The sequence below is a fragment of the Cheilinus undulatus genome, linkage group 2, assembly GCF_018320785.1.
Source record: "Cheilinus undulatus linkage group 2, ASM1832078v1, whole genome shotgun sequence".
In the NCBI taxonomy this organism is placed as follows: Eukaryota; Metazoa; Chordata; class Actinopteri; order Labriformes; family Labridae; genus Cheilinus; species Cheilinus undulatus.
This window is the reverse complement of record NC_054866.1, coordinates 3083594-3109467: the sequence shown is the minus strand read 5'-3', so window position 1 is coordinate 3109467 and position 25874 is coordinate 3083594. Positions and strand designations below refer to the sequence as shown.

Genomic DNA, 25874 nt, shown 5'->3' with positions numbered 1-25874 from the left:
ATCCACCCAGCCCTACTTACAGTTCACAAAAATCAAAGGAGCAGAATCTCAACATATCAGAATATTACCCCAAACAAAAATGCACACAAAAAATATTTTTAACCCAATAACGCCCAAATTCTGAAAAATTCTGTTCATTTCAGCTCTCCTTACTTGGTCGAGGCACCTTTTGCACAAATTACTCTATCAATGCAAGTTAGCATGGAGGCAATCAGTCTATAGCTCTGCTGGGTGTTAAGAATCATGAAGATTAAAACTAAAAAGTCTTAAAATATTATTATATTTGTGTTTGATTAATCCAGATTGTACAGTGAAGTTTCACTTTTGAACTGAATTATTTGGGGGAGGGGGTGAACTTTCTCATGCTATTATGATTTTTGATACGTGTGTGTTTATTTAAATTATCTACACTTTAGTTAAAATACCTTTTGACTTAAAACTTGCTGAAATGTGTTTAATATAAATACATAAATGTAACTAAAAACTTCCTCCAATATAATACCTTTTTTCTTTCATATGATTTTCTAATTTGTTTTACATTATGGGCCCTGTGTTTGACAGTGTAAAGCCTCTGTCCAAAGTGCAAAGGGATTAGTAGCAGGTCCATCTACATTTTGCTGGGCACCACATTATCCCTTTGTATTTGTTTAAACCCAAGCACATGCAGAAGTTGGGTTATAGCTCTGTCCCTTGATTGTGCACAGGGTTTTAACACTTTTTAAAAATACATTTAAGACTTTCCAAGACCTGAACTGAAAAATTTTCTCAGTTCTGAAAGTTAAACTGTGTGGTTTCTCAGTAAATGGGACCTCCTCTCTTCTCACGATTGTGTGCCCTCTGTTTTTGCACACTGCCCTGCAGTCTCATGCCCTTATATGGGCATAAAAAAAGCATTTCTTTGTACAATACAATACAATACAAGAACTTTATTTATCCCCAAAGGGAAATTCAATCGTCTGGGAGTCTCATCTGTTTACTTTAGAATTATACAGTCTAATAGCTGATGGTATGAAAGATTTTCTAAATCTTTCTGTCCTGCAGCACAGGGATAGGAGCCGTCCACCACCGTTGTTTCTTTGCTCATTGGCTCATTTGCTAATTAGGAGTAATCTGCACATGCTTCCAGCTTACAAGCACCTGGCTTTCATCAATTTAAAAACACAGGAGAGAATAATTCAGCAGAACATGTAATGAAAGCCCCCCTAGGTTTGTCTTAGGGCGCTTTCACATTAAGCCCAGTTGTTTCCGTGCGCTGCGGCACGATTCCTCCCTTTCCCCTTCCACCGCTGGCTTGCTTTCACACTAGCAATACTGAACCATGCCCGGGCCCACTTGTGTATTTACTCGGTCTGAAACAGCAGGTGGTGGTATGCACGTAGCTGGTTTACAACCCTGCCAAGGAGGAGAAAGAAGAAGCAGCTATCATGGCAACCACTAGGGTCATGACCTGAGCGAAGACTGTTTTTGTTTTGACCCCGCAAAAAGTCCATCCTGCAGCCATGGATGATTAAAATCACTTTTTAAGATGCCAGAAACTTCGCTGTTCGTATCTGCACATCTACTACAGCTCAGAGGATTAAATGGGCTCGTGCTGCAGATACAGCTGTTTTTGCGGTTTGGTTTTTGTACATCTTTAAGGTGAGTCACAACATACATTTATTGACTGGATTCTGATGATTTCAATCCTTTATTGAGGATTGCATTCACATCTCATCCGAAACGTGCTAGAGTCCACTTGAACCTCACCCGAGACCACCTCCCCAAGTTGGCCTGGGCACGGTGCCCAGGCATGGTTCGTTTGCATTCACACTACCCAAACTAAGTGCACTTGGACCCTAATGTGAAAGCACCCTTAAAAATATTATTAAGAACAAATTTAAGAAAAATCTCTGAGAAAACATTGGTGAATGAAGCTCAGTGTGTCAGAACATAAAACACACACAGGACATTGAATAATTCTGCATGAAGACTCAGAGTGTAACTTCATCAGTGTTCCCTTTAGCATTCATATGCAAAACTTTGGACGTTATAAAATAAATTAGCTTTGACAACGGAACACAAAAATCAAAATAAGATTGACTCTTGTTGCAAAAATGTGATCCTTCATCAACACCTTACCGCATCCCCACCTCTGATGGACACACCTGATGGAAAAACACTAAATTCATGGTAAAAATCTCCAGACACACTGACAGGACTAAACAGGATCTATGTTGATCTATCTTCTATGAGCTCAACACAGGTTGGCTGTAAACATTTATTCACTTATTACCATTCTACATCCTGTAACATGAAATTACTTTGTTCTGGATGTTAAATATAAATCCTTCCTGAATGTACCACTCTGGTTTTTGTATCTCTGTTATCTCTGCTTTATCTTTTATATGTTCTACCAGGTTTTATGAGAGGGCGCTTAACAGCTAGGGTCAGTCTAATTCTTGAACATTGGTTATTTGAGCTCTCAGGTGGTTCTAACCTCTCAAAGTTTCATTTTTTCACCCTACACTCTCAGAAAGCAAAGTTTCTCCCCCATCGACAGTTATCTCCCTTCATCATAGGACAGGCTGATAGATATCCCTCTCTGTGCGTGGAGCGAAAGAGTGGAACACTTAAAGTATTGATGTGACTGAAGGCGCAAGCAAACACGGAAACAGTAACTTTCATTACACCTCATTTAACCCACAGAAAGCCACAAAACAACTTTTTCAGAGTTAGATAAAAAGGACCTGAGAAAAAAGATGAATTTTTAATTCAGAACTTGCACAGGTGTGAAAGATGATCATTTGTACCTTTTGGAGTGTTTTGTCCATAATCTTAGCGGTGTTGTTTGTAAGGACGTTGCTGTTTAAAGAGCCACACTGTCCAGACTTCCATTTAGCCCTGCCAGAGTTCCTACACAGCCACAGAGAGACATGGACAGATCAGTCACTTTGTTACTGGAATTCATGCAAACACTTTCTGAGTGCACTGTAGTATAAAAGTTAAGTGGACAGGAAAGATTCCTCATGGATCCACATTAAAGGAAGTAAAGCAAAGCAAACATCCCGCGATTATTTGATCAATTTTACTCGAGTTAAAGTAGAGTCGGGGTATCCGTTACAAAACTTAGAACTAATACATTTAATCCACTGAAGGACCAAAGAAGAAATAAGCAGTCTAAATAACAGTAAGAGGATTTAAATAAGAACGAGAAATTAATATCAGCATGGAAATAGTTGAAACCACTGTGTAGCCAAATCCTTAATCCCTCCTCTGAGTAAAAAGAAATTAAAATAATAAACAATGTATTTGAAAACCAACTTTTTTATTTCAGATGATTGTTTAATTTATCACAACACAGTCTTTTAGTGTTAGAGCTAAAGCAAAGAAAAACACTTGCTTTCAAATACACACAAGAATTTAGGTTTATCTATTATGAATAAAATGTGCCTAATTTTTGTCATTGCATAATCTAATTAAAACCAAGAGGATGTTTTCCATCTCAGTGTAGACAACAAGCATTAATGAAACGTGACACATAAAAGCAGAATCGAGTCAGAGTCAGACCTCCTCAATAATAAACACCCACAGGCAGACAGATAAAGGCCATTAAAATAGTTTGAAAGTTTGCCTGCATTTTTTTAATTGGACACTGTCAAATCAAAATTTACTTTTCTTTCATCGAACAAGTAGTGAACATGTTTTTAACTATTTTTTCAGCTGCACACTTAGATATTTGACTGAACTAAGATAAAACACATCCATGCTGGTGTTATTTCTTAACCCTGCAAAGCAGATGGATATGCCCATTTCCGTGTTTCTCTCTGGTGAATCCATCTTGCAAAGCTCCCGTCTGAACCATTTGGCCCCGTTTAGAAAGTGACAGGACCAATCAGCGGCGAGGGGCAGTACTTTCGGGTGCGGCAGAGTCGTGACGTAAGCAAGCAGCAACAAGAGGCCAGTGCAATTATGGTGGAAGACATTAGGATGGATGCTGCTAAAACACCAGTTTTATCAGAACTTGACCACATTTCTTCGTTACAAGAAGAACAAAGAACAGCAGTGAGTTGTTTTCTTTTGATAAACGACAAAAGTCGTGTACTGACAGTCACCATGGTTCGCGTTATGCAGTTCTTTATGGAGTTTATTCCTCAATAGCGGCTACGTCACGTGTTTTGTTGTTGCTCTGATTGGCCCGTAAGGATGTGACAGACAGAATGTTTATCCAATCACCCTCCAAGTGTTTTTTTTTTTTTTTTTTAAAGGCTCTGCTCTTTCCTAAACGCTGTATATCGAAGGATAGTTATTTCTGACATTCGCACCAAACCACTTTGGACTTGCTTTGGAAGACATCTGCTTTGAAAAATCTTTTAGGTGACGTAGAAACCTACCACTGGTGGAATGTTACCACCTCTAACCAACTTTACCATTCAGAGACCACTCCCATTCTCTTGCAGGGGTTGTCAACCTTTCCAGGCCGCGACCCCCTAAATAAAGGTGGCAGAGACCGGGGACCCCCACAGTACCTGAAGGTGGTTGAACAGCCATGAACACTCTGGAATGGTCATGTGGAGACAGTGCTGCTCATAAGGGGGGGGGGGGGGGGGGGGTTCTAAACTGGGGGCCCATGGAGGTCAGGAAAATCAGGGTCCATTGTAAAGTCAGCTAGATATCCATATCCATATTTTATATTTAAGCTGAAAATTAACCACTCTTAACATAGCAACAGATACCTTGTTTTAAGTCATTTGTGCCATAGTATACAGTCATCTTGAATATGTAAATCCCTTTATCTTAAAAACAGAATTAAATCAGTAAAAAAAAAAAAAAAAATGCAAAAAATGTGGTGGAAAAGGTGGTTAAATGGGATTTTAGAAGTAGCAGAGATGGGTTAGAAGTGGAATAAATTTGATAACAGTGGTAAAAAGAGCAAAAAATGGCAAAAATGGGTTGAAGTGGCAAACAGGCACATACGTGGTAAAACGGGATTGAAAAGTGGCAGAAATAGGTTTAAATTGGCAAAAATTGGTGACATGGGATTTAAAAGTGGGAAAATAAGCTTTAAACTGGCAGAAATGGGTTAACTGGGGCAGATAAAGGGGCAGAAATTGGATGAACTGGTTAAAATGGGTGTATCAAACACTGTAATGTGGTTGAAATGGGTGTAAAATGTGATAAAAAGGGGTCGATAGAGGCAACAATATATGGAAAGTGGCAAGATTTGGTTTAGAAGTGGCAAAACAGGCAGTAGAAAGTGGTGTAAAGGGTTTAAAATTGCTAAAAATGGGTTTAGAGTGGCAAAAATTTCTGGTAAAATGCGATGAAAATTTGATCAATTAAAGCAAAAATTGAGTATAGCGCCAAAAATGGGTCCAAATTGTGCAAAATTGATGAAAAGTTGCAAATAATAGTAATGAAATTGGGTGAAAAAAAATCATTTTGAAAGTATTCTTCATTTTTTAAGGCATCTGGCGCCCCCCTCTTAGTGTTTCGTGACCCCAAATGGGGTCCCGACCCCCAGGTTGAGAACTTCCGCTCTCCTGCATCTGCACTGCCTCGGCTCTTAGAGCTCCGGCTTTAGTAACGCTGGTGCTGGAGCCAACAGCCCAAACAGGCAGTGCTCAGGACCACCACGGTCCACCACCACTCAGCCTGCTCCAGGGCACTCTGGAGGGGGAAAATCCTCCACCTCTAAAGATCGCTCTGGGGCAGCAGTGTGCTCTCTCTGCAGGCGACTGTGGCTCAGTGGGTAAAGTTGGCGGAGTCAGCCACCCTTTAATCAGAAGGTAGAGGGTTGAGCCACAGCTTGATCCTGATCCCTAATTTGATCCCACTGCTTCATTGGTAGTGTGTGAATAGGTATGGATGGTTATGATAGCCAACTTCTGCCATCAATGTGAAGTGAGTGGGTGTAACCTGTAGTACACTGTTCATCAACTGGAGGCCTAGGGGCACATCAGGCACACAGCCTCCCATCCGCCCCCAGAGGCTTAATTAAATTCAGGAAATAGGCTGAGAAAAATATAATTGATATGTTTGTGGTATCTTTTCTTTTTCTTTATTTTTATGATCCCTACAGACATTTAAGTCACTCCAAAAATTCTTTTCTTCTTTTATTGTTTTAAAGATTGGCTCAATTAGCATGCAACAGATTCACATCAAACACCATGGCAGCCCAGACTAATAAACAGGCTTAAATATTTCAAGTGCCCCCTTTATGCTTGCTAAATTAAAGGGATTTAACTGTGTGAATATATATAAAATGTGTAATTTATTTAGTTCATTTCACGTGCCAGCCCACACATTGTCTGCAAATATTAAAATGCCTTTATTTTCATAGCATGGTCAGATATTGACCTTAGAAATGAACCACTACGCGTTTCGGTATTAAGCCTTCATCAGGAAGTCAAACTTAAACATGTGACTATGCCATGAAAATACCTTCTACCTTCTTTCATTAATCATCATCAACTTAAAATAAATCAGTGTTAAAGGAACTGTCTCATCCTATATCTAAACTGAAAGTGTATGTTTTAAAATAATAATAAAGTATTCAGATTCTAATATAAATAAATCTTATAAACTTGATTCATATCTCCCAGCCTGAGAAAATACACATTCATTCTGGCAAATTTGCACTTGTGTGCAAGTCAACCGATAACGGGGGATACAGAGGAAAGCACTGGGGACCAGCAGCATGGCTGACAAGTTACTGACATCTATCAGTCTGGAAAGGGTTACAAAGGCATTTCCAAGGCTTTGGGACTCCAGCCAAACACTGTGAGAGCCATTATCCACAAATGGAGAAAACCTGGAGCAATGGTGAACCTACCAAAATAACTCCAAGAGCAACTCAACAACTTATCCAAGAAGTCACAAAAGAGCCCAGGCCTCACTTGACTCAGTTAAGGTCGGCATTCATGATTCAACAATAAGAAAAAGACTGGGCAAAAATGGCATCATGGGAGAGTTCCCAGGCAAAAACACATTTCATAAAAATACCATGCCAAAATGTGGCGGTAGTAGTGTGATGGTCTGGGGCAGGGGTATCAAACTCATACTGAGTCTGGGGCCAGATTTGCTCTGATGAGAAGTCCTGAGGGCCAGACTATTTAGGCCAGGATCGTGAAAGTCTATCACGGATTCTGAATTTAGGCCTAACCTAAGAGCCTAACAAGGTCAACATTTACACATAAACTGTCAACCTCACTTTCACCATTAGTAAAACATGAAAAAATATAAATAATACTGATAATTAATCATTCTGAGATGAAAAAAGTAAAAATGATAGGTTTAGAGCCTCAAAGTCTGGATAAAAAGTCAAACTTATTAGTTCAAAAGGTCAAAACATGGAAATCACAGGCAAAATAATGTTTTTAAAATGCAAATAATTGAGCTAGAAGGTCAAAATCACAATTTTAAAAGGTAAAAATATGAATTTTAAATTGTGAATCTCGAAGGTTAAAATATGAAAAAAGTCAAAATTGTGTGATGCCAAATTGAAAATATGAAATGACAACATTCATTTCTTTTCTCACCTTTCTGAGTTTTATCTAACTTCTTTTACTCTTTACTTTTTCAGATTTTTATAATTAAACAAAGATACTTATAGAATCCAGTTTTAACAGAAAGATCGTATGATCTGGTGGGCCCGATAAAACTGTACCACCGGCCAGATTTGGCCCCAAGGCCTTGAGTTTGACACCTGTGGTCTGGGGCTTCTTTGCTACTTCAGGACTAATGCTGCGTCCCTTTCATAAGGGAAAGGGAAGTCGTAACTCATATTTCGACTTGTTATTCCAACTTCCGTCCAGAAGTGATAAATGGGACGTCTCCCAAAGTTGTATCTACAACTCGTGAACCCGTTCTTGCATGGAGCACCCCGACCTTGACGACATAACATGGTGGCACTAAGCATGAAATGTAGTAAAAGCTGTGACTCTGACCTGTTTTCAGAACCTTTTGCTGTTTCTCAGTGCATTTTTAGACATTTTAGACGCGGCACTACCCTGCAGCTGTATGCAGTGCAGCAACAGTTTTGTAATGTGGGACGTATTAGCAATGCGTTGTTTAAAGACTCATTGGCTAGGAACTGGTCAGTGTTACTAAAAACCATGACTGGCTAACGCAAGGGCATCCATCGTTTTTCCAACTTGTCATGGTTGTGACAAAAGGACAGCAAACAACTGGGGAATCCGGTTTTTCAGACAAACGTGTCATCATTCCCTGTCCCGACTTCCAAGGTAAATGGAACGCAGCACTAGATCTCTTGCTGTAATTGATGGAACCTTGAACTCTGCCCCTTTCAGAAAATCCTGAAGGAGAAAGTCAAGAAATTGTTTGTGACCTCAAATTTTTGAGCACTTGGGTTACGCACCAGGACAATGAGCCGAAACACACCAGCAAGTCCACCTCTGAATGGCTCAAAAACAAAAAAGGTATGCTGTGGCATGACCTTAAACGGGCCGTCCGCGCTGGAAAACCATCCAGTGTGGCGCAATTAAAACAATTCTGCCAACAATTCTCTATAGCAATGTGACAGACTGCATTGCCAGTTATCACAAACCTTGATTACAGTAGTGACTTTTCCACATAGGTCCAGGTTTGGATGGCTTTTTACCCTTAATAAATAAAAACATTATTTAAAAACTAAACTTTAAAAACTAATATCAAAATGTGTTTGATGATTCTAAAACATGTAAGTGAGACAAATCTGCAGAAAAATAAGAAATCAGGACAGGGGAAATACTTTTTCACAGCTTTGTATCTTTGCACATGCACATGAATGCATCTTTGCTCCTGTCAGTTACATAAAGTAAAGAAATGGAGAGGTATCCTCATTTAGTCACAACTTATTCATGCTCATGTTGCTGAATTATTTATGCTATTTATGCTATTGTGATGTCGGCTGTCTTTGAGAGAGGTTTATTTTGGATTGAGCTGGCAGCCTGTCAACACACAGGAAGTCAGACTCCGTGTGAGTGTGCCTCTCTGCATCTGTTTATGCCTCAGTGTGTGAGCGTGGTGTGAGTTGCCAACACCCTTGATGCTGTGGCTGGGACTGTGCTGACACTGAGGGTGGGCGTCAGGTAATCACCCTGGCGACATCACCTTGGCAACTGGACTGTCGCTAGGGGAGACAGTTGAGGCCCACCACTGTCAGTGCAGGATGACAGGATGTCCCCTAAGGATAGTCAACCTGGAGGTAAAAAGTGTCTGTTTGTGTATCTCTCTGCTCGTGGCTTTACCAGAGATCTCATTATCTAATCAGCACAGATCACACTCCATTACACCCACTCAGTAAACATGGACTTAGAAATAACAATGGCTTAAAGTTGTTTTAGGAAAAATACAGAGAGGGCATATCAATGTTTCTTTGTCTTACAAACACACACACACACACACCAGCTCTTCCATCTACATCTTCTGCCTGTGCTGAGAGAATTGATAAAGCAAAGTTTAATCAGCAAACACAAAGTTTCTTTGACACTTTAACTGTCTTTAGCTGAGTTTATGTTGGGGAGTTTGTGGTTGTGTGGGTGACAGAGACAAGAACAGACAATGAGAATGCTGATGTTAGTCTAGCTCATCCACAGGGCTGGACTAATTTAATCATAAATGGCAATAAAGACTGAGCTGTCCACAATCAAACCTGGGGGCGGGGCTAACTCCCCACATGACATCATGAGGAAAAAAATCTGACAACGCTTGTTCCAGTACATATTTTCTGAAGTGGGGGGGGGATTCTCGGAGTGTGATTGGATGAGCGTTCTGTCTGTCACATCTTTACGGGCCAATCAGAGCAACCATGGTGACTGTAGACATGTCAGTACACGACTTTCGGCGTTTTTGAAAAGAAAACAACTCACTGCTTTTCTTTGTTCTTCTGTTAACAAAGAAATGTTGTCAAGTTCTGATAAAATTGGCGCTTTAGCAGCATCCACGCTAATCTCTTCCACCATATCTGCACAGGCCTCTTGTTGCTGCTTGTTTACGTCACAACTCTACCGCACCTGAAAGTACTGCCGCTTGTCGCTGATTGGTCCTGTCACTTTCTAACTGGGCCCAAACAGTTCAGATGGGAGCTTTGTAAGATGGATTCGCCAGAGAGAAACAGAAACGGGCGTATCCATCAGGTTGGGGGGGGGGTACTTTCTGAGCTAATGTATTTGTAGCTAACTGGCAATAAAGGACACATCTGGATTGTTTTTCTGTAAAGGAATAACCAACAGTGTCCCAATACCAGAATCACACACTTTGGTATAATTCTAGTAAAAATCCAATGATAATACCTGTATGAATCCACAGCAACAAAAACAGGACTTCTAGACATTTGGTAAATTTTAGTTTTTAGTCATCTAAATTTACTTGGACCCTCCGTTTAATATGTTTAAAATAATAAAGCCTGAAAAAGTGTATTTTACATAATATGAGACCTTTAAAATAACACGACAAGCAGATTACCAAATGTGAGTTCTAAATCTGCACGTGTATTAAAGCTACAATTATCATTTACAATTGATAATTATTATTAATAGTGCCCACAGTAACATGATAATACTGGATGAGTACAAAACAATAGGACTGGGTTAATGGAATGACGTTATAGTTGAAATCACATGTTGTTAAAATATTGTCATTTGCAGACATATTCATAATTTATAATACATTAATATGTTACCAAACATGTCTTACAAGGAAGCCAAATTTGGCTTGGTATTTATAAAATCTTACAGTTAAAGTCAATGTAATATATATAAAAAACATTTAAAAATAATAAGAAAGTTTTAATACATAGGTGCAATGTTTTTACACAGATTACTATAGGTCAGTGGTGGGCAACTGACACTAGAGGGGCAACATTTGGTTCTCGCTCAATCAATGAGGTCAAAAACTCCACTCCACTTCAACTTTATACACAAAGACCAATTACATTTGAACATAAAAAATAGATTTTAGAATAATTCTTCAATAACATTATGTGTTTTGTTGTGTTTTATTTTACTTCTGATCCACTAGGTATTGAGTATCGAACTAGTATTGTTTTAGTATCGAGTAATATGACACTAAACCTTAACCTTGCACAGCAGATGGATACGCCCGTTTCCGTGTTTCTCACTGGCAAATCCATCTTGCAAAGCTCCAGTCTGAACAGTTTGGACCCGGTTAGAAAGTGACAGGACCAATCAGTGTCAAGGGGCAGTACTTTCAGGCTCAGCAGAGTCGTGACGTAAGCGAGCAGCACCAAGTGGCCGGTGCAGATATGGTGGAAGACATTAGCGTGGATGCCGCTTAAGCGCCAGTTTTATCAGAACTTGACAACATTTCTTCATTAAAAGAAGAACAAAGAAAAGCAGTGAGTTGTTTTCTTTTCAAAAACGACTAAAGTCATGTACTGACATGTCTACCGTGGCCATGGTTCGCGTTATTCCTCGGTAGTGAGCACTTGCACCTCGGTCACGGCTACTTCACGTGTTTTGTTGTTCTGACTGGCCCATAAAGATGTGACAGACAGAACATTCATCCAATCACACTCTGAGTTTTTCTCAAATCCTCTGCCCTTTCCCAAACGCTGAGTTTTAGGGTTTTCCATTTGGATGTGTGAAACAAATCCATCTGGCGTGTCAGGTTACCTAAACCTGGTATCGGTATCGAAGTTAAAATTTTGGATCTGGACAACACTAATAGACAACAAGTTCATCAGTAAGTTTAAGTAGAAACCTGCCACTCCATGGAAAGAAAAAGGACGTTCCTTTATCTCCCTCCACTTTCCTCCTTCTGTGTGTCAGAGCTGCTGTCAGAGAGCTGTGAGTGATGAAAGTAAGAGGGGATTTAGACTGTAACCAGAAAATGACTTATAGACCCAAATAGGCAATAATTATTACATTGAAAATGTAATTAATGTACACTTAAAGGCAATGCATTCATCTAGTATGGTCTTCATTTCAGTATATTTCAGTAATTGAAATATACTGAAAAATTATCCCATTATTACTCAGTCTTAGTGAGGAGCAATAGAAACCATTGCTCCTTGCCAGTTTCACCCACTATGTGCAGTTTTAACTGCAATGTTAATTTACATTAAATTACCTGATACTGGGTTTCTAGAATGTCTATTTTTTGCCAAAGCATCAAACCATAACCATATTACTGTTAATAGTTTTAACTTTAAAAAAATAATTTTAATGCACAGGGCTGGGATCTATATCATTTCTTTCAAAATCAGCATAAACTTAAACTATGTGGGTATAAATAACATTATATTACCCTATAGTTCCTTATATTGCACAGCTCGACCTATCAAATATTGCATCTGAAATGACACGCTGTAACATCCCTGACTATACTCATGCCTACTCCCCCTTTAAAAAAAAGTTGACGTCATCAGAGTCAGAACAGGAGAAGCACTTTTAGAGGCTGGTTAATTATGAGCTTAGACTTAGCTCATATGTCCAAATAACAAATACAAAAAAGAGAAGGAACACAAAGTTCTCAGTGTAAAACCAGAGTCACTATGTCCACCTGTCAGACCTTAACACAGTCATGTCTAACACAGGAGAGAACACGCTGCCATCACCTCTAACTGACCCAGCTCATCCAAAGGGAGAAGTGAAAACATCTGTGTCCCTCACAGTCATGCAAATGCAAATACACTGTGGAGTCTAATGCCAGAATAATCCTGTCCTCTCTCACATCCCTCGTTCCCTCTGCAAGCAAAAGGACAGAGAGGGTCGACGCTGCAGAGAAACATATCAGAGGCTGAAATACTCTGCAGCACGGTTCTATGAACACGACCAGCTCTGGGCGCACTGTCGATAAGTTTTATTCAAAAACATTAATTTAAAATATGATCATTGAAATCTTTAACTTATGTTGAATTTAGTGCTCATGAATGTAGTTTTCAAAGCAAGAGCAAACAGCCTCCTGTTAGAAAGCATACTAAACAAGCAGTGAATCAGGGTGCTTTTATTGTGAAATTATGTTTCACATACAAGAAGTTACACACTTCTGGAGCTTCGCTAGAGTGAATAAAAGAGTCAGGGATGCCCAATTACCATCATGATATTGGTATCCATAGAGAATTGAAACTGATATTTCTGCTGTGAATATCGACATTGGCAAAACATTGAGTCCTGCCGATGGCCAGCCTCCAAAAAATCGGCCAATCGGAGGAAAGCAGGTCCATGGAGAAGGGGGTGTTACAGAAACAGCAGCGAAAACGAAGCGTTTCAGACAGAGGTTAAAATAAGGGTTTTTCAGGACGCCAGTGTGAGAAACATGAGGAGTTTTTTGAGCTGTAAACCATGTGAAGCTACTACGTGGGTATCAGAGAGATGGTGTAAAGCCTTGAAAAAAAGACACAATACCCCCACTTTAAGGTCTGGATGGCACACGCAAATATGGGTATTAAAATCAGTATTGGCTTGTACTAATTTTCAAATATCGGTATATCTGATATCAGAAAAATCTAACACTGTAAATTCCAAAAAAGTTTCTATTATCAATAGTTACAGTATGTGGCACTTCAGGGGTCCAGGATGGTTGTGATGTATTTGGACAAGTGCTGTCAAGATAAATATCATTAATCACAACTAAGATCCACCACTAGTGCATTCATTTTTTAATCACATGCATTATTGCCCCTTTCAGCACACTTTGGTTAAGCCACTGCAGTGTCTCCCTGCAGCCATAGTGATGTAAAGTTAGTCCACCATTGCTCCTTAATGTCCCATCTTACTCAAAGAACTCACAGACAGCTCAGTGGACTCCTTTATAGCTTAAAGCTTGTTGCACCCTCATATTCAGAGTCATGCTACCATAGATTCATTGCTTTTGAACTAATTGTACTGTAATAATACACACTGTCAAAACAGGGTTTTCTAGCGATGCCACCCCTGTAAAGTCCAAGCATGCTGCTTGACTAACCATGGGAGCATCTTTTAAGCAGAGCCTTCTCTGCCAAGTGAAATCAAATGGTAAAATGTATGATTAGAGTGTTCCTCAATGAATGTAACGTAGAATGATTTATTGCTTGTTTTTGTTGAAAATTATTTAAGGAACCTAATAATAAGCACATTTTTAATTGCAGTTACTGGGGAAAAAAATAGAAATTAGATTATTTTTTGCAAATCATTCAGCCCTAATTAAAGGGGACATATTTGACCCCTTTAAGACATGTTTATATTGGTCTCAGAAGTCCCCAAAATGTGCCTGTGAATTCTATTGCTGAAAAACACTCCAGTTTAGGATTTTTGTATGTCTAAAAACTAGGGGTGGAGGAAAAAATCAATACAGCATACTAACACAATATTTCGTCTGGTGATATATCATATCATCTCGTCCACCAAGTGTTGATTTTTTTCAAATTAATTGCTGATATGAACTGAAGTCTATGATGATGGAAAAATAAAATCAGTTGTTTGGACAATTGTTTGTCCAGTGAGGTCATCAGAGGTGACGGTCACAGAGCAGGAGAAAGTTAGTACATCAAACATGACAGCACCAGGGGGAAGAAATTTAGGAATGTAAGCAGGGCATGAATGAGATGGACATGACACATGAGGTCTGCAAGAAGTGCTGCATGAAAATAAAATACTGCAGAAAAAAAACAAACATGAGGGCAAGACTAATGCTGAATCAGCTAAACAGCTAAAAAAAATGGTATAAATCGCAATATACGCAATTATATGGTATCGCAATACTCACTGTATAGTAGGGATGGGGATCGAAACCCGAGTCCATAAGGACCCGGTTCTGTGTTTTTGAAATACCCAAAATCAATAACATTTTAGCTTATCGATACTGCTATCGAGTCTCCCAGGCTCTGTGACGTAACGGCATTTTAAGATAAGACTGGTGTAAAACATACTCACATGCTCACATTAGAGCAAAATGTACCTTCAACTGTCAGCTTGAGGAAAAAAGACGCTGCCTGTGAGACGCATGCACTCATCTCTGCCTGCGCTGGGAGTAACAGGCTCACATCACTCTGTTCAGCTGCTTCAGGACAGTTTTCTTCTTCAGCTGCTCAGATAAATGCTGAAAAGTGCTCCAACACTTTGAGACAGACCTGTTTGTTAACAATATTAATCCAGTGTAGAAATCTGTGGTGGAATCAGCAGAATTAAAGTTAATTAGCAAACTTTAGAACTAAAGACGGAAAATCTGATGCGTTCAGGTAACCTCAGTAAATGAGACGACTGTAGTCGAAATGTTATGATGTGTTCAAATGTACTTTTTTTTCTGGTACTTGAGGGGATTGTGGATTGTGGCCAGTCACACATATTCCTGAAAAGGTGATTTTTTGCATAATATGTCCTTTTAAAAAGTTCCTTTTACTTGGTTTGGTCCATCCCATAATCTTCAGTTAAGCTATAAAAGCAGGTCTGTATCCAAATAGAAAGTCAATTACACTAAGTTTAAAGGTCCATACACACCAAAAGCTTTTTGTGTGATTAATTTGCTTTGCATTTTTATTTGAGCATGTAGCAGGTCAAAGCAAGCTTTCATACCAGATAGTGCCACTTTAACCCTCTCATCCCTAGGCCGTTTTCAGTGTTCAAGCTTGAAAATGACATACTCAAATACAACTAAAAATTTCTCTGCCTCTATTAAGTCTACATAAATAAGGTTGGCATTAATGTAAAGATCATCACAGATTTCAGCAGACGTGTAAAAACACTGATACAGGCTACAAAGACTGAGTAAATAAAGATGGAAAATAGCATAACTGATTTTTTCTCCCCCAAAAGATTTACACTTGTAGAGTAAATATCTCCTGTGTTACTGGCATGAAATATTGTAGAAGTATTGAGGATGCCTTGTGTGCAGTAAAGTACTGTGTTTAAAGGAACTGTAGTTTCTGACATCTTTTCACTCCACTGGCTGTGGTCTGAGTTGTGTTTTATTTAGGAGGAAAATGTGCTTGTTAGTTAGCCGTGATCTGTGGGCTTCATACAGCGTGTGACGGGACTCTGTCTATGGACTTTGAGACTGCCTTTTAAAGGTTTTCCTCAGAGGAGGGCTAGCCCCAGATATAGGGGCTCCAGGAATGAAAGGGCTAACACTGAAGTCACTTCTGAAGTCTCCTCCTCTTGACACACAGCTAATCACTGCTCCCAGTCAACCAGCTCCCTGAAATTACACCTCTGATCGGTCCATAACACCAACAGGTGAGCCAACCCCACCCCCCTCAGAGAATCTCAAGTGTGCCCTTAATATTATGATTAATATTTAAATAATAGAAAGAATGGAAAGTTGGTTCCTCCTCTCAGCCAACTGAGGTGATAAGAGGGAGCAGAGCAGTGAATTTAACAGTGAGAAAACAGCGCTGACCTCCTACCTTCTCACCTGTGCTTAAAGGTACACATGGACCGTATGTAACTCAGTTTACAGCTGAAAGAACAAAACACACTGCAGACTTTTGCATCCTGAATGTTGTTTTCAATGTGCATAATTTATATGAGAAAAATCGTTCACTCCTGATGTTCATTGAAAGGTGTGTCAAAATTTGCCCCTGAATTATTTGCATTTTCATACTGTTTATTCACATCATTGTTGATGTGCAAAGGCATTAAGACAGAAGAAAAATCCAAAATAACACCAAAACAGTTTTAAATGGAAAACAGTGGAATTTCAAAATGCAATAAAAGGATGTGGTTAATCCTGAGATCAGTCAGGATGAAAGTTTTGACCATTTGACAGCCCTAGATTGGATCAAATGTTATGGATTGGAGAGTAAGTAGACTTTCTGGTGCAGCAGGACTGTTTCACAGGAGCTTCTAGTGCAGTGTTACTCAACCCTGCTCAACCAAAGAGCCAAAGTGTTGAAAAATAGCCACAATCTAAGCGGTAGCGCAAAAACAGCTTAGAGTACAAAAACAATAAGCTAAAGGTGGGAAAAATGGTCAAAAAGCACAAAAAATGGGTGAAAAGCGGTAAGAAAGAGGAGGAAGTGGGAAAGGGGTCAGAAAGTTGAAAATAAAAGAGTGAGAAGTGACCAAAAAAAAGGAATTATAGGTTACATAAAATGGCCCAAATGTGGCCAAAAAATGAGTGAAAAGTGACTACAATGGGCAAAAAGCAGTTAAGAGGGGCAAAAAAGGGCAAAAAATAGGAATCAAGTGGAATTTAATAGCAAAAGGTAGTTAAAATGGGTAAAAAGTGGTTGAAAAAAGGGCAAAAATGTGATAAAAGTGGCAAAAAATGGTAAAAAGTTTCAAAAAAATTGTCAGAATTGAAAAAAAAACTAGGAAAAAGTGGTATTTAATAACAAAAGGTAGCTTAAATGGGTGAAAATTTGGAGAAAAAAATGGTGAAAAGGGCAAAAATGGGATAAAAGTGGGAAAAATTGGTAAAAAGTTGCAAAGAAAATTGTCAAAATTGGTAAAAAAGTAGGAAAAGGGGTATTTAATGGAAAAAAGTAGCTTAAATGGGTGAAAAGTGGCAAACAATTTTTGTGAAAAAAGGGCAAAAAAGTTTCCCTTTCTTTAAGGTTTTTCTGGGGAATAATATTTAAAATGAAGACATAAAAGAGCCACAAATAATCACACAAGAGCCACATTTCAGACTCTACAGTTCATTGTTTGTTTGTCAGTGGTCTGATGGAGGGTGAGATTTTTGCTGCTGTGTTGTTTGGATCTTGAAGTGCTCAGAATCACATGAATTATAAATTTCTAGCGATGCATGGCCTGATACTTTTGCACAGCATTTTTATTTAAAAAAAAAGATTAAAAAAAACACAATAATGGAAGGAAAGACATGGTCAGCCCAGGGGAGGACCAGACTCAGACTTTCATAAGGGTGTAAATTTATTTTTAAATTGTATTTATTTTGAAAGGGATTCAGAGACTAACTGCTATCAAACTCATCATTTTCATCAATGGTTAAACAATAACCAGAGTTAAATTTGGAATGAAATGTGCCAACCTTTGAACACAAGCTTTAACTGAAAGTTAAATGGACCAAAACATTAGAAGGAGCAGGTCAAAAGAAAAAATCAAATGTTTTAAATGCTGACCAACAAAAAAATAAAGGAGAGCTGTACAGGGAGCAGAAGCAGGAAGAGAGGAAATCTCTACTGTATGTTGGGATAAGGTGAGAACAAGTGTCGGAAAGCCTTGTCGGCCTTAAGACAAAGCTACATTAAATCTGCGCTTCAGGCGGGTCAAAACAGAGAATGATGAAGTACATTTGCCCCAAGCCGCCAGTCTGGCTCTATTATCGCTTCTGTACTCTTCCCAAACTGATTATACGGCGCCTCCTCCCAGCAAACTGAATTTGTTTGCCTTTTCTTTGGGTGCATATGTGTGTGGGTGTGTGTGGTGCCAAACTATAAGACAAAGATGAACAGTTCATCGACTGTGGGAGCTCGACGATCGCAGAGAAAAGCTGTGAGAGAAAAACAAGAGTGGTGCATAACAGACACACTGTACACTGCAGAGTCTGAGCATAAATCAAAGCTTTAAGATCTACTGACTTGTTTGGCACTGGCATATTCTGAGCGAGAAAGACAGGTAAGCAAGGGAGCTGTGAAAAAGTCCAGGAAGCCTTCACATCACTCTTCCAAACACCTGATTAACTGCCAAACTCTTAGCTTTGCCCGCTCCTCCCCCCCAAAGTCAGCCAGAAAGGACTAATGAGAAACTGTTTCCTCTTTTTTCATTAGAGGTGTACCAATTAATTGATCCAAACTGTTGAGCTGGGTTTCACATCTAACACACTGCTGCATCGCTGCACACAGAGGAAACTGCAGCCACATTAACACAGGGTTCAATTGTAAAAGCTGTAATGCATTTTTTGGTTCATCACATCTCCTACTCACTTTCGCTTCACCCTCCATCCCTCTCTACTCAACTCTTTAACCAAGATGTTAACCAACAGAGAGGAAAAACAAGACAAACTGGCCTGTAAAAGCTTATAGAAGTAGCAGTTATAATCTTTCAACACGAATGCCACAAAGGACGTCTGCGCCTGCTTTCCATCTCCATCTGGACGCAGGAGCAACACAACAAATGATGAGGGAGTGAAAATGTTCTGCTGCTCCTTACAACAGCCCTGCACAGACAAGACTAATGAGAGACAACATTACACATGAACACAAATCAGCGAAGGGTTATTAATCAATGATGGCATGTCTGTAAATTAAAGATTGACTAATTCTCTACGGTGAAACCAAGCAGCAACCTTCAGTGGTGAAAAATGAAGCCAATGTGGCACAGCAAGAAAAACTGCTGTTCCACAAATGTCCACTACAAAAGCATCAGAAGTTCCAGAAGTGTTGAAATATCAAATTACAGTATGTGATATGAGAACAGCCAGGTAAGAAAAACTGTTTTGGTCCAAACAGTTCATGTCTTTATGGACACACACTGAAAAGGGAGTGACTGCTGTAAAGAACTTGTCCATTTTGGTTTTATGACAGATCTAGCATAGTAAGCATAATAAGGGTAGGTATTAGGGCAGTTAGTTATTAAGGTCGGTTGTATCAGAATCGTATAACGTTCAGGTTGCATTTACAGAGTCTGGGTCTGACAAAAGTGATAATACCATTTGGGCTGTGATGTTATGTGATGGAGTGGGTAAGACAAAGCAGGCCTTCGTATTAGTATTGCAGGCAGACAGCTATCATGGCTATCGGGATAGAGCTGGGAAATTAATCGCAAATGAGATTAAATCACAATATGGCATGATGCAATTTACAAATTGCAGATGTTGCAATATTGCTTTAACCCTTAGAGCTCACGCCGTGACGCAGGTACTGAACAAATGTATTAGACCACCCTAACCCTAACCAAAGTAAGGTTTATGCCACAGCTGCCCTAAATTAACAGCATTGGTAATTACCAAAATCATTTTTTATGTTTCTGCAATGGTTAATACACCAATATGTAGAAGCTCTTTAACCCAAATGATATTTTTAATGCTAAAATAGAATTGTTAGAATTGTATCCATGAATTTTTAAATTTACTGATTTACAAAAAAAACTGCAAAAATAGTAAAGCACATTAATATTTCTTGATTAATGTGTCAAATTATAGTTATTTACTTGCATTCCTGTAGAGAAAAATGAGTTTTAGTGGTTGAATGTTATGCTTGATTCATTTCTGATTTCTCAGAGAAGCCCAGTGAGCCAACTCAAATTTGGGTGAATTTAGTTTGAAATTCCTCATTCCTGTTCAAAATGGTAAAACATGGAGAGCTGACTGAAAATGAAAGAGTCTGCATTAAAGTACTTCATGATGCTGGATGGTTCTCTGAGACAAATATGACAGGTGGTCTGATACATTTGTTAAGCACTGTACATCGCTTTATAAATCACTTGGCAACCTTTGAACCGTAAGTCATAGGCACCCACTTGTTTTTTCCTATGGAAGCTCTCCGTTGTGCCTTTCTAAAGGATGTATAGAGCTTGACTGTGCACCACAGGTTTGATGATTTATAAGCTTTTTAAGACAAAAAGTCTAGATGACACATGATGGTGAAAAAAAATAGCTGTGAGCTCTAAGGGTTAACTCAAAATATGTCAAATACCTTGGGGAGAAGGTGGCCTAGTGGTTATAGGCAGTCCCCATGTACACAGGCAGCTCAGGTTCGAATCCGGCCCGAGGCCCCTTACCGCATGTCTCTCCCCCACTCTTGACCCTGTTTCCGACTCTATCCACTGTCCTCCTCTATCTAATAAAGGCACAAAAATGCCCAAAAATAAATCTTAAAAAAAATATGTATATATCAAATTCCAGCTGAATACATTGATTTTTGCAGCGGCAGAGATTTTATGCACATTTTGCAAACATACATGTGTTTTTTGTACATGGTTCACATAAAGTTTGTATGTTGTAATATGTGACCAAAGCTGGTAAAAACTCCTGCAAGTCGTCCGAGGTCATTTTTGAGTTTTTTTACACATTATGAAAGTGTAGATTCCAAGCTTTCAAATGGTGTATCATACACCTTAATCTGAGCATATTTTATAAAGCTATGCTCATTTGAATGTTAACTTCTAGTTTCTGTTTGTTCTGAGAAAAACAGGCTGAAAGTTTCAGGACTTTCATACCTTCAGGCAGGCTGGGTAATGGGTGTGAACAATAGGGCCACATTTACATAAAGTCCACCCAAACCAAGCTTCTGAATCGGATTGGTGACGCTCATCAAAATATTCCCATAGGAAATCCGCTTTTATCAAACTTTCACTGATGAGTGATCTTGAAGTTGTCCGAAGTCTGCTGATAATTCTTGCTACTTCTTCATCGTCTCTTCTACTTTTCTTCGCTGCAGGATGCATCTTGAGGCTTGTTGATAAAGGTGATAACTAGAAACAGCTGTAGTTACGTGCCGACGGGGGTTGGAGTTTGAGCCATGCGGTGTTTGTTATTGTCGATCCCAATGGGTGAAACTGGGAACAATGGCAGGCTGAGCGGCCAATTATCACCCCGCAGTTTTGCTTTCCCCTCCCCTCAATCTCCCCGCTGAAACTACCAAAAGAGGGCATTTTTAAACACAAAATTAACGCTCTTAAATATTACATTTGTGTTACTTTTTTCATTGAATGAGTAGTTTAAATGTCGGACTTGCATAAAATGAGAAAAAAATGAAAAATTATCATTTTGAAGAAAACGACTTTGTATCCATGTTTCTCAACCACCGGAATGCCGACTTGCAGGAACTTTATCTGGCTTCGGTCACATATAGAATTATTTATTGCTTGAATTTGTTCAAAATACACAAGATGAGCAACCTGGTAGAAATCACATGTCAAATCGCAATTACAATACTAGGGCAGAAATCGCAATTAGATTATATTACAAATCGTTTATCCCTACTCTCAGATGCCAGGGGTCAATGTCTGACCTCACTAAGGTGTCGTGGGACTTATTGGATGAAATGCCTGCAAAAAGGTTCCTACTTGATAACCTGTGAGACTCCTGGTTCTTGTTGCCCATTGATCCACATAGTTGGGTTGGTGTTAGGGCTGAGAAGGAAGGAATATTTCTATAACCTGAAATGTGTATCAAATACCTGTTTAGAGAGATTTTTTGTAGCAGTAGCAGAGATTCTCTAGAACAGGGGTTCAACTGGTGGGTTGGGACCCAAAAGTTGGTGGCGAAGCCCTTTTCAGTTGGGCCCAAATGAGTGTCTGGGAAAAAAATGCACCAAACTGTCTATGAGACTCTTATAAAACCTGCATGTTTTGTCCTTTTTCATTGTTTTGTGGCATCTGTTGTAATGTCTTAAATATTTATTAAATACATCTGACTTATCAAAAAAATCTCCAAACTTTGGGTTGCAATTCTCCTTGAGGAGTTGAATGTGGGCCCAGTGACTCAACCAGTTGAGAACCCCTTCTCTAGAGCTGGGGTTCTCAACCTTTTCAGCCTGGGACCGCCAAAATAAAGGTGCCAGAGACCAGGGACCCCCAGTGTTGCTAAAGGTGGTTGAACACAGCCATGAACATTTCAGGAACAGCCATGTGTAGACAAGGCTGTCCAAAAGGAAGGATAAAGGGGAGAGCTTTCTGGGCCCTAGCCATTTTTAACTTGAATAGTTGCCATCTTGAAAATGGAAAATCCCTTTTCTTTAAAAAGACTTCAAATGCATTAAAAATGGTAAAATTGGTAGGAAAGGTGTTAAATTTGATTAGAGCTAAGAGTAGCATAAATGGATTAAAATTGGCAAAAATAAAGTCACATTATGGGTTAAAGTGGCAAAAAAGTGACATATAAGTATTAAAATGTGTTAACAGTGGCAATATTGGCTTAAAAGTGACAGAAATTGGTGGAAAAGGTGGAGAAATTGGATTGTGAAAGTAGCATAAATTGATACAAAGTGAAAAAAATTTAGAGATCAGTGGCAAAAAATGGCACGAAAAGTGTTTGAAAGGGTTAACAATGGCATTATTGGCTTAAAAGTGGCAGGAATTAGTGGAAAAGGGGGCGAAATAGGATTAAAAAGTGGTAGAAATGGGTTTCAAGTGGCAAATTAGGTCAAAAAGGGGGTGAAATGAGATCTAAAGGTGGGGAAAATGTATATAAACTTGCAAAATTGGGTTAATTGAGGCAGAAAATGGGCAGAAAGTGGCAGAAAGTGGTAATATGTGGAAAGTGACAAGAATAAGTACAGAAGCGGCAAAAATGGTCCCTGATAAAAGTAAGCTCTCTTTAAAGCACCTTTCTACTCTTATCAAACAAGATAACACAGGATGAGCGACACATTGGTGTTAGAAATCACAGTTTATTTGCTGTTATTTGTGGCTTGTAGTTGGAGGTGCTACATGATTGAATATGTGAATGTCTCTGTGCAGCCAAATGGTGTGATGCTTTGTTAAAGCTCCACAATAAAGTGCACTAAAACTTTGTAAATAAGTCAAAAGGCACAGCTTTAATGCTCCTCTTATCATGCTGTAGGAGACGCCTGGAGACGCTGAGCCATTATGCAGTTATTTGGGGAAAAAGCAGCCCTTTCCGTATAAACTTGCCTTATTGCAGTAAGCATCTAATGATGAGGACGGTATTAGCACAGCACAAATAGAGTAAATATTAGCCTAGTGTATGCAACAGGTGATGGAAGTGTGCTGCAGTTTTTATGACGCTCAAACTTTCCAGAGATCAGGAAACGATTCCATCTCTGTATTAACCTGACACGCCAGATGGATTTGTCTCACTCATCCATCTGGAAAACCTCCCATAGATGGTGTTTGGGAAAGGGCAGAGCCTTTGAAAAAAACTTGGAGGGTGAATCTATTACATCTGCTCTACCACAGGCACACCACGCATTAGGGACACAAGCTTGATGGTGCAACATTGTTTTATATGAAGTGTGTCATACAGATCTCGTCTGACCCACAATGTATTTTGGTGGAGAGAGCATTTGAAAAATAATGATATGAGATTTTCATTAGTTAAAAAATTAAGCAGGTGGAGAGTGAGTCTTTGCCCCAAGTGAAGGGGTTAAAGTATCTCGGGTCTTGTTCATGAGTGAGGGTAGAATGGATTGTGAGATTGACAGGTGGATGGGTGCAGGGTCAGCAGTTTTGAAGGCGATGTACCGGACTGTGGCGGTGAAGAGGGAGCTGAGCCGAAAAGCAAAGCCTTCAACTTACAGTCTATATCTCTACCCTCTAACCTGACATGCCTGATGGATTTGTTTCACACATCCATCTGGTAAACCTTCCATAGACTGCTTTTTCCTAGAGTTTTCCTTTATTCGGGGACGAAACTTTATGAAAGTGGTGCTTAAGTGAACACAATATTACCATTCCTTTAAAGGTCACATATTTCACCCCTTTAAGACAAGTTTATTTTGGTCTCAGAGGTCCCCAAAAACATGCCTGTGATGTCTGATGCTGAGAAAACACTCCAGAATTGGATTTTTACATGTCTAAAAACCCCTATGTTTCAGCCCTGCTCAGAACCAGTCTGTGGCTTTAAATGTTAATGAGCTGTCTGACTCCGCCCCTGACCACGCCCCTCTCAGGAAATGGACGTGGCTTAATGGATGTGGCTCTTCTGATCCTCCTTTGAAGAGAGGAGGGCGAAACTTTCTTCCAAATGGAGAGGGCCAGCTAAACCTGGGGGCGGTGCTAACTCCCCACATGACATCATCATGAGGGGAAAATCTGAGAACGGCTTTTTTCAGCACACATTTTCTGAAAGCTGAAGAAGGGGGGGGTCTGATTCTCGGGGGGATTGTGGACAGGCCAGGGGCACATGTTTTTGTTAGAAAGCCTGAAAAAGTCCATTTTGCATGATATATGACCTTTAAGTTAACGCACTGTCTGTTACTCTTAATACTTGGACAGACCTGTTGCGGTTGGGGGCGGGAGCAGACAATAATGGTCAGAAATCCAGCATGAGCATCCAAGCAGGATTAAGATAAGGGCTCTAGTCCAGGAAATTTACAGTAGGGACATACAAGTGGATGTTTCTCTCTCTTGTGTGTGCAGATGGTGATTGTATTCAAAATCTTGGCTGGCAACTATACTTAAGTAGCAGGGCAAGTGGTGGCATGCCCAAGGATTGTCTGTAGCAGTGTTATTCAATCCTGCTCAACCGAAAGCCAAATTGTTGAAAAATACCTTTGCATGAGCCACAATCTAGGTGGTGAACAGTGGCATAAAAGGGTTGAAGTGGCAATGAAAATAAGTTGAAGGTGGCAAAAAAGGGTGAAAAGGGACAAAGTGGGCTTAAAATGGCAAAACTAGATGAAAATCAGCAGAACGCGGAAAGAAAGAGGCAAAATGGCAGAAATTGGCAAAAATGGATGAGGTGACAAAAAAATGAGTTCCAGGTGGCAAAAACGGTCAAAAAGCAGCAAAAAGGGCGCGCAGATGGTTGAGTGGTTTAAGGTGCTACCCATGTATGTGGGCGGCCCGGGTTCGAATCTGGCCTGTGGCCCTTTACGGCACGTCTCCCCCCACTCTCTTCCCTATTTCTGAGTCTATCCACTGCATGAAAAGGCACAAAAATAAATCTTATAAAAAAAAGAAGCAAAAAAATTAGTGAAAAGTGAAGAAATTGGGTAAAAAGCAGAAAAGAGAGGCCAAGATGGGAAATAAAGTGGCATTTAATGATTAAAGTCAGCTTAAATGGAAAAAGGGGCAAAAAGGGGGAAAAACTGCAAATCGCAAAAGTCAGGATAAACCTGGCAAAAATGAGATTTCAGCTGAAAAAATGGTCTTAAAGCATTAAAAATTGATTAAAAGTAGAAAAATGGAAAAAGGGGCAAAAATTGGAAGGGCAATGGAAATATACAGACAAAAATAAACTTCAGGCATAAGTGTGGGAAACAAACTGATTAATGTGACTTGGAATGAATAAATTTACTGGTTTTCTGGGTGAATCCAAATCATCACAAAAGAGCCACATGTGGCTGAAGAGCCACGCGTTGAGTAACACTG

General features: G+C 39.5%; 1 protein-coding gene across 2 annotated transcripts in view; it reads right to left on the bottom strand.

Annotated features, from left to right (window-relative positions):
• zbbx (zinc finger, B-box domain containing) overlaps positions 1–25874 on the bottom strand; it is a 170885-nt gene that overhangs the window by 132228 nt on the left and 12783 nt on the right. For both annotated transcript variants that reach the window (XM_041810314.1, XM_041810320.1), the window contains exon 3: positions 2790–2892. In XM_041810314.1, the coding sequence (XP_041666248.1) occupies positions 2790–2892 (103 nt within the window). The remainder of the gene's footprint in view (positions 1–2789; positions 2893–25874) is intronic.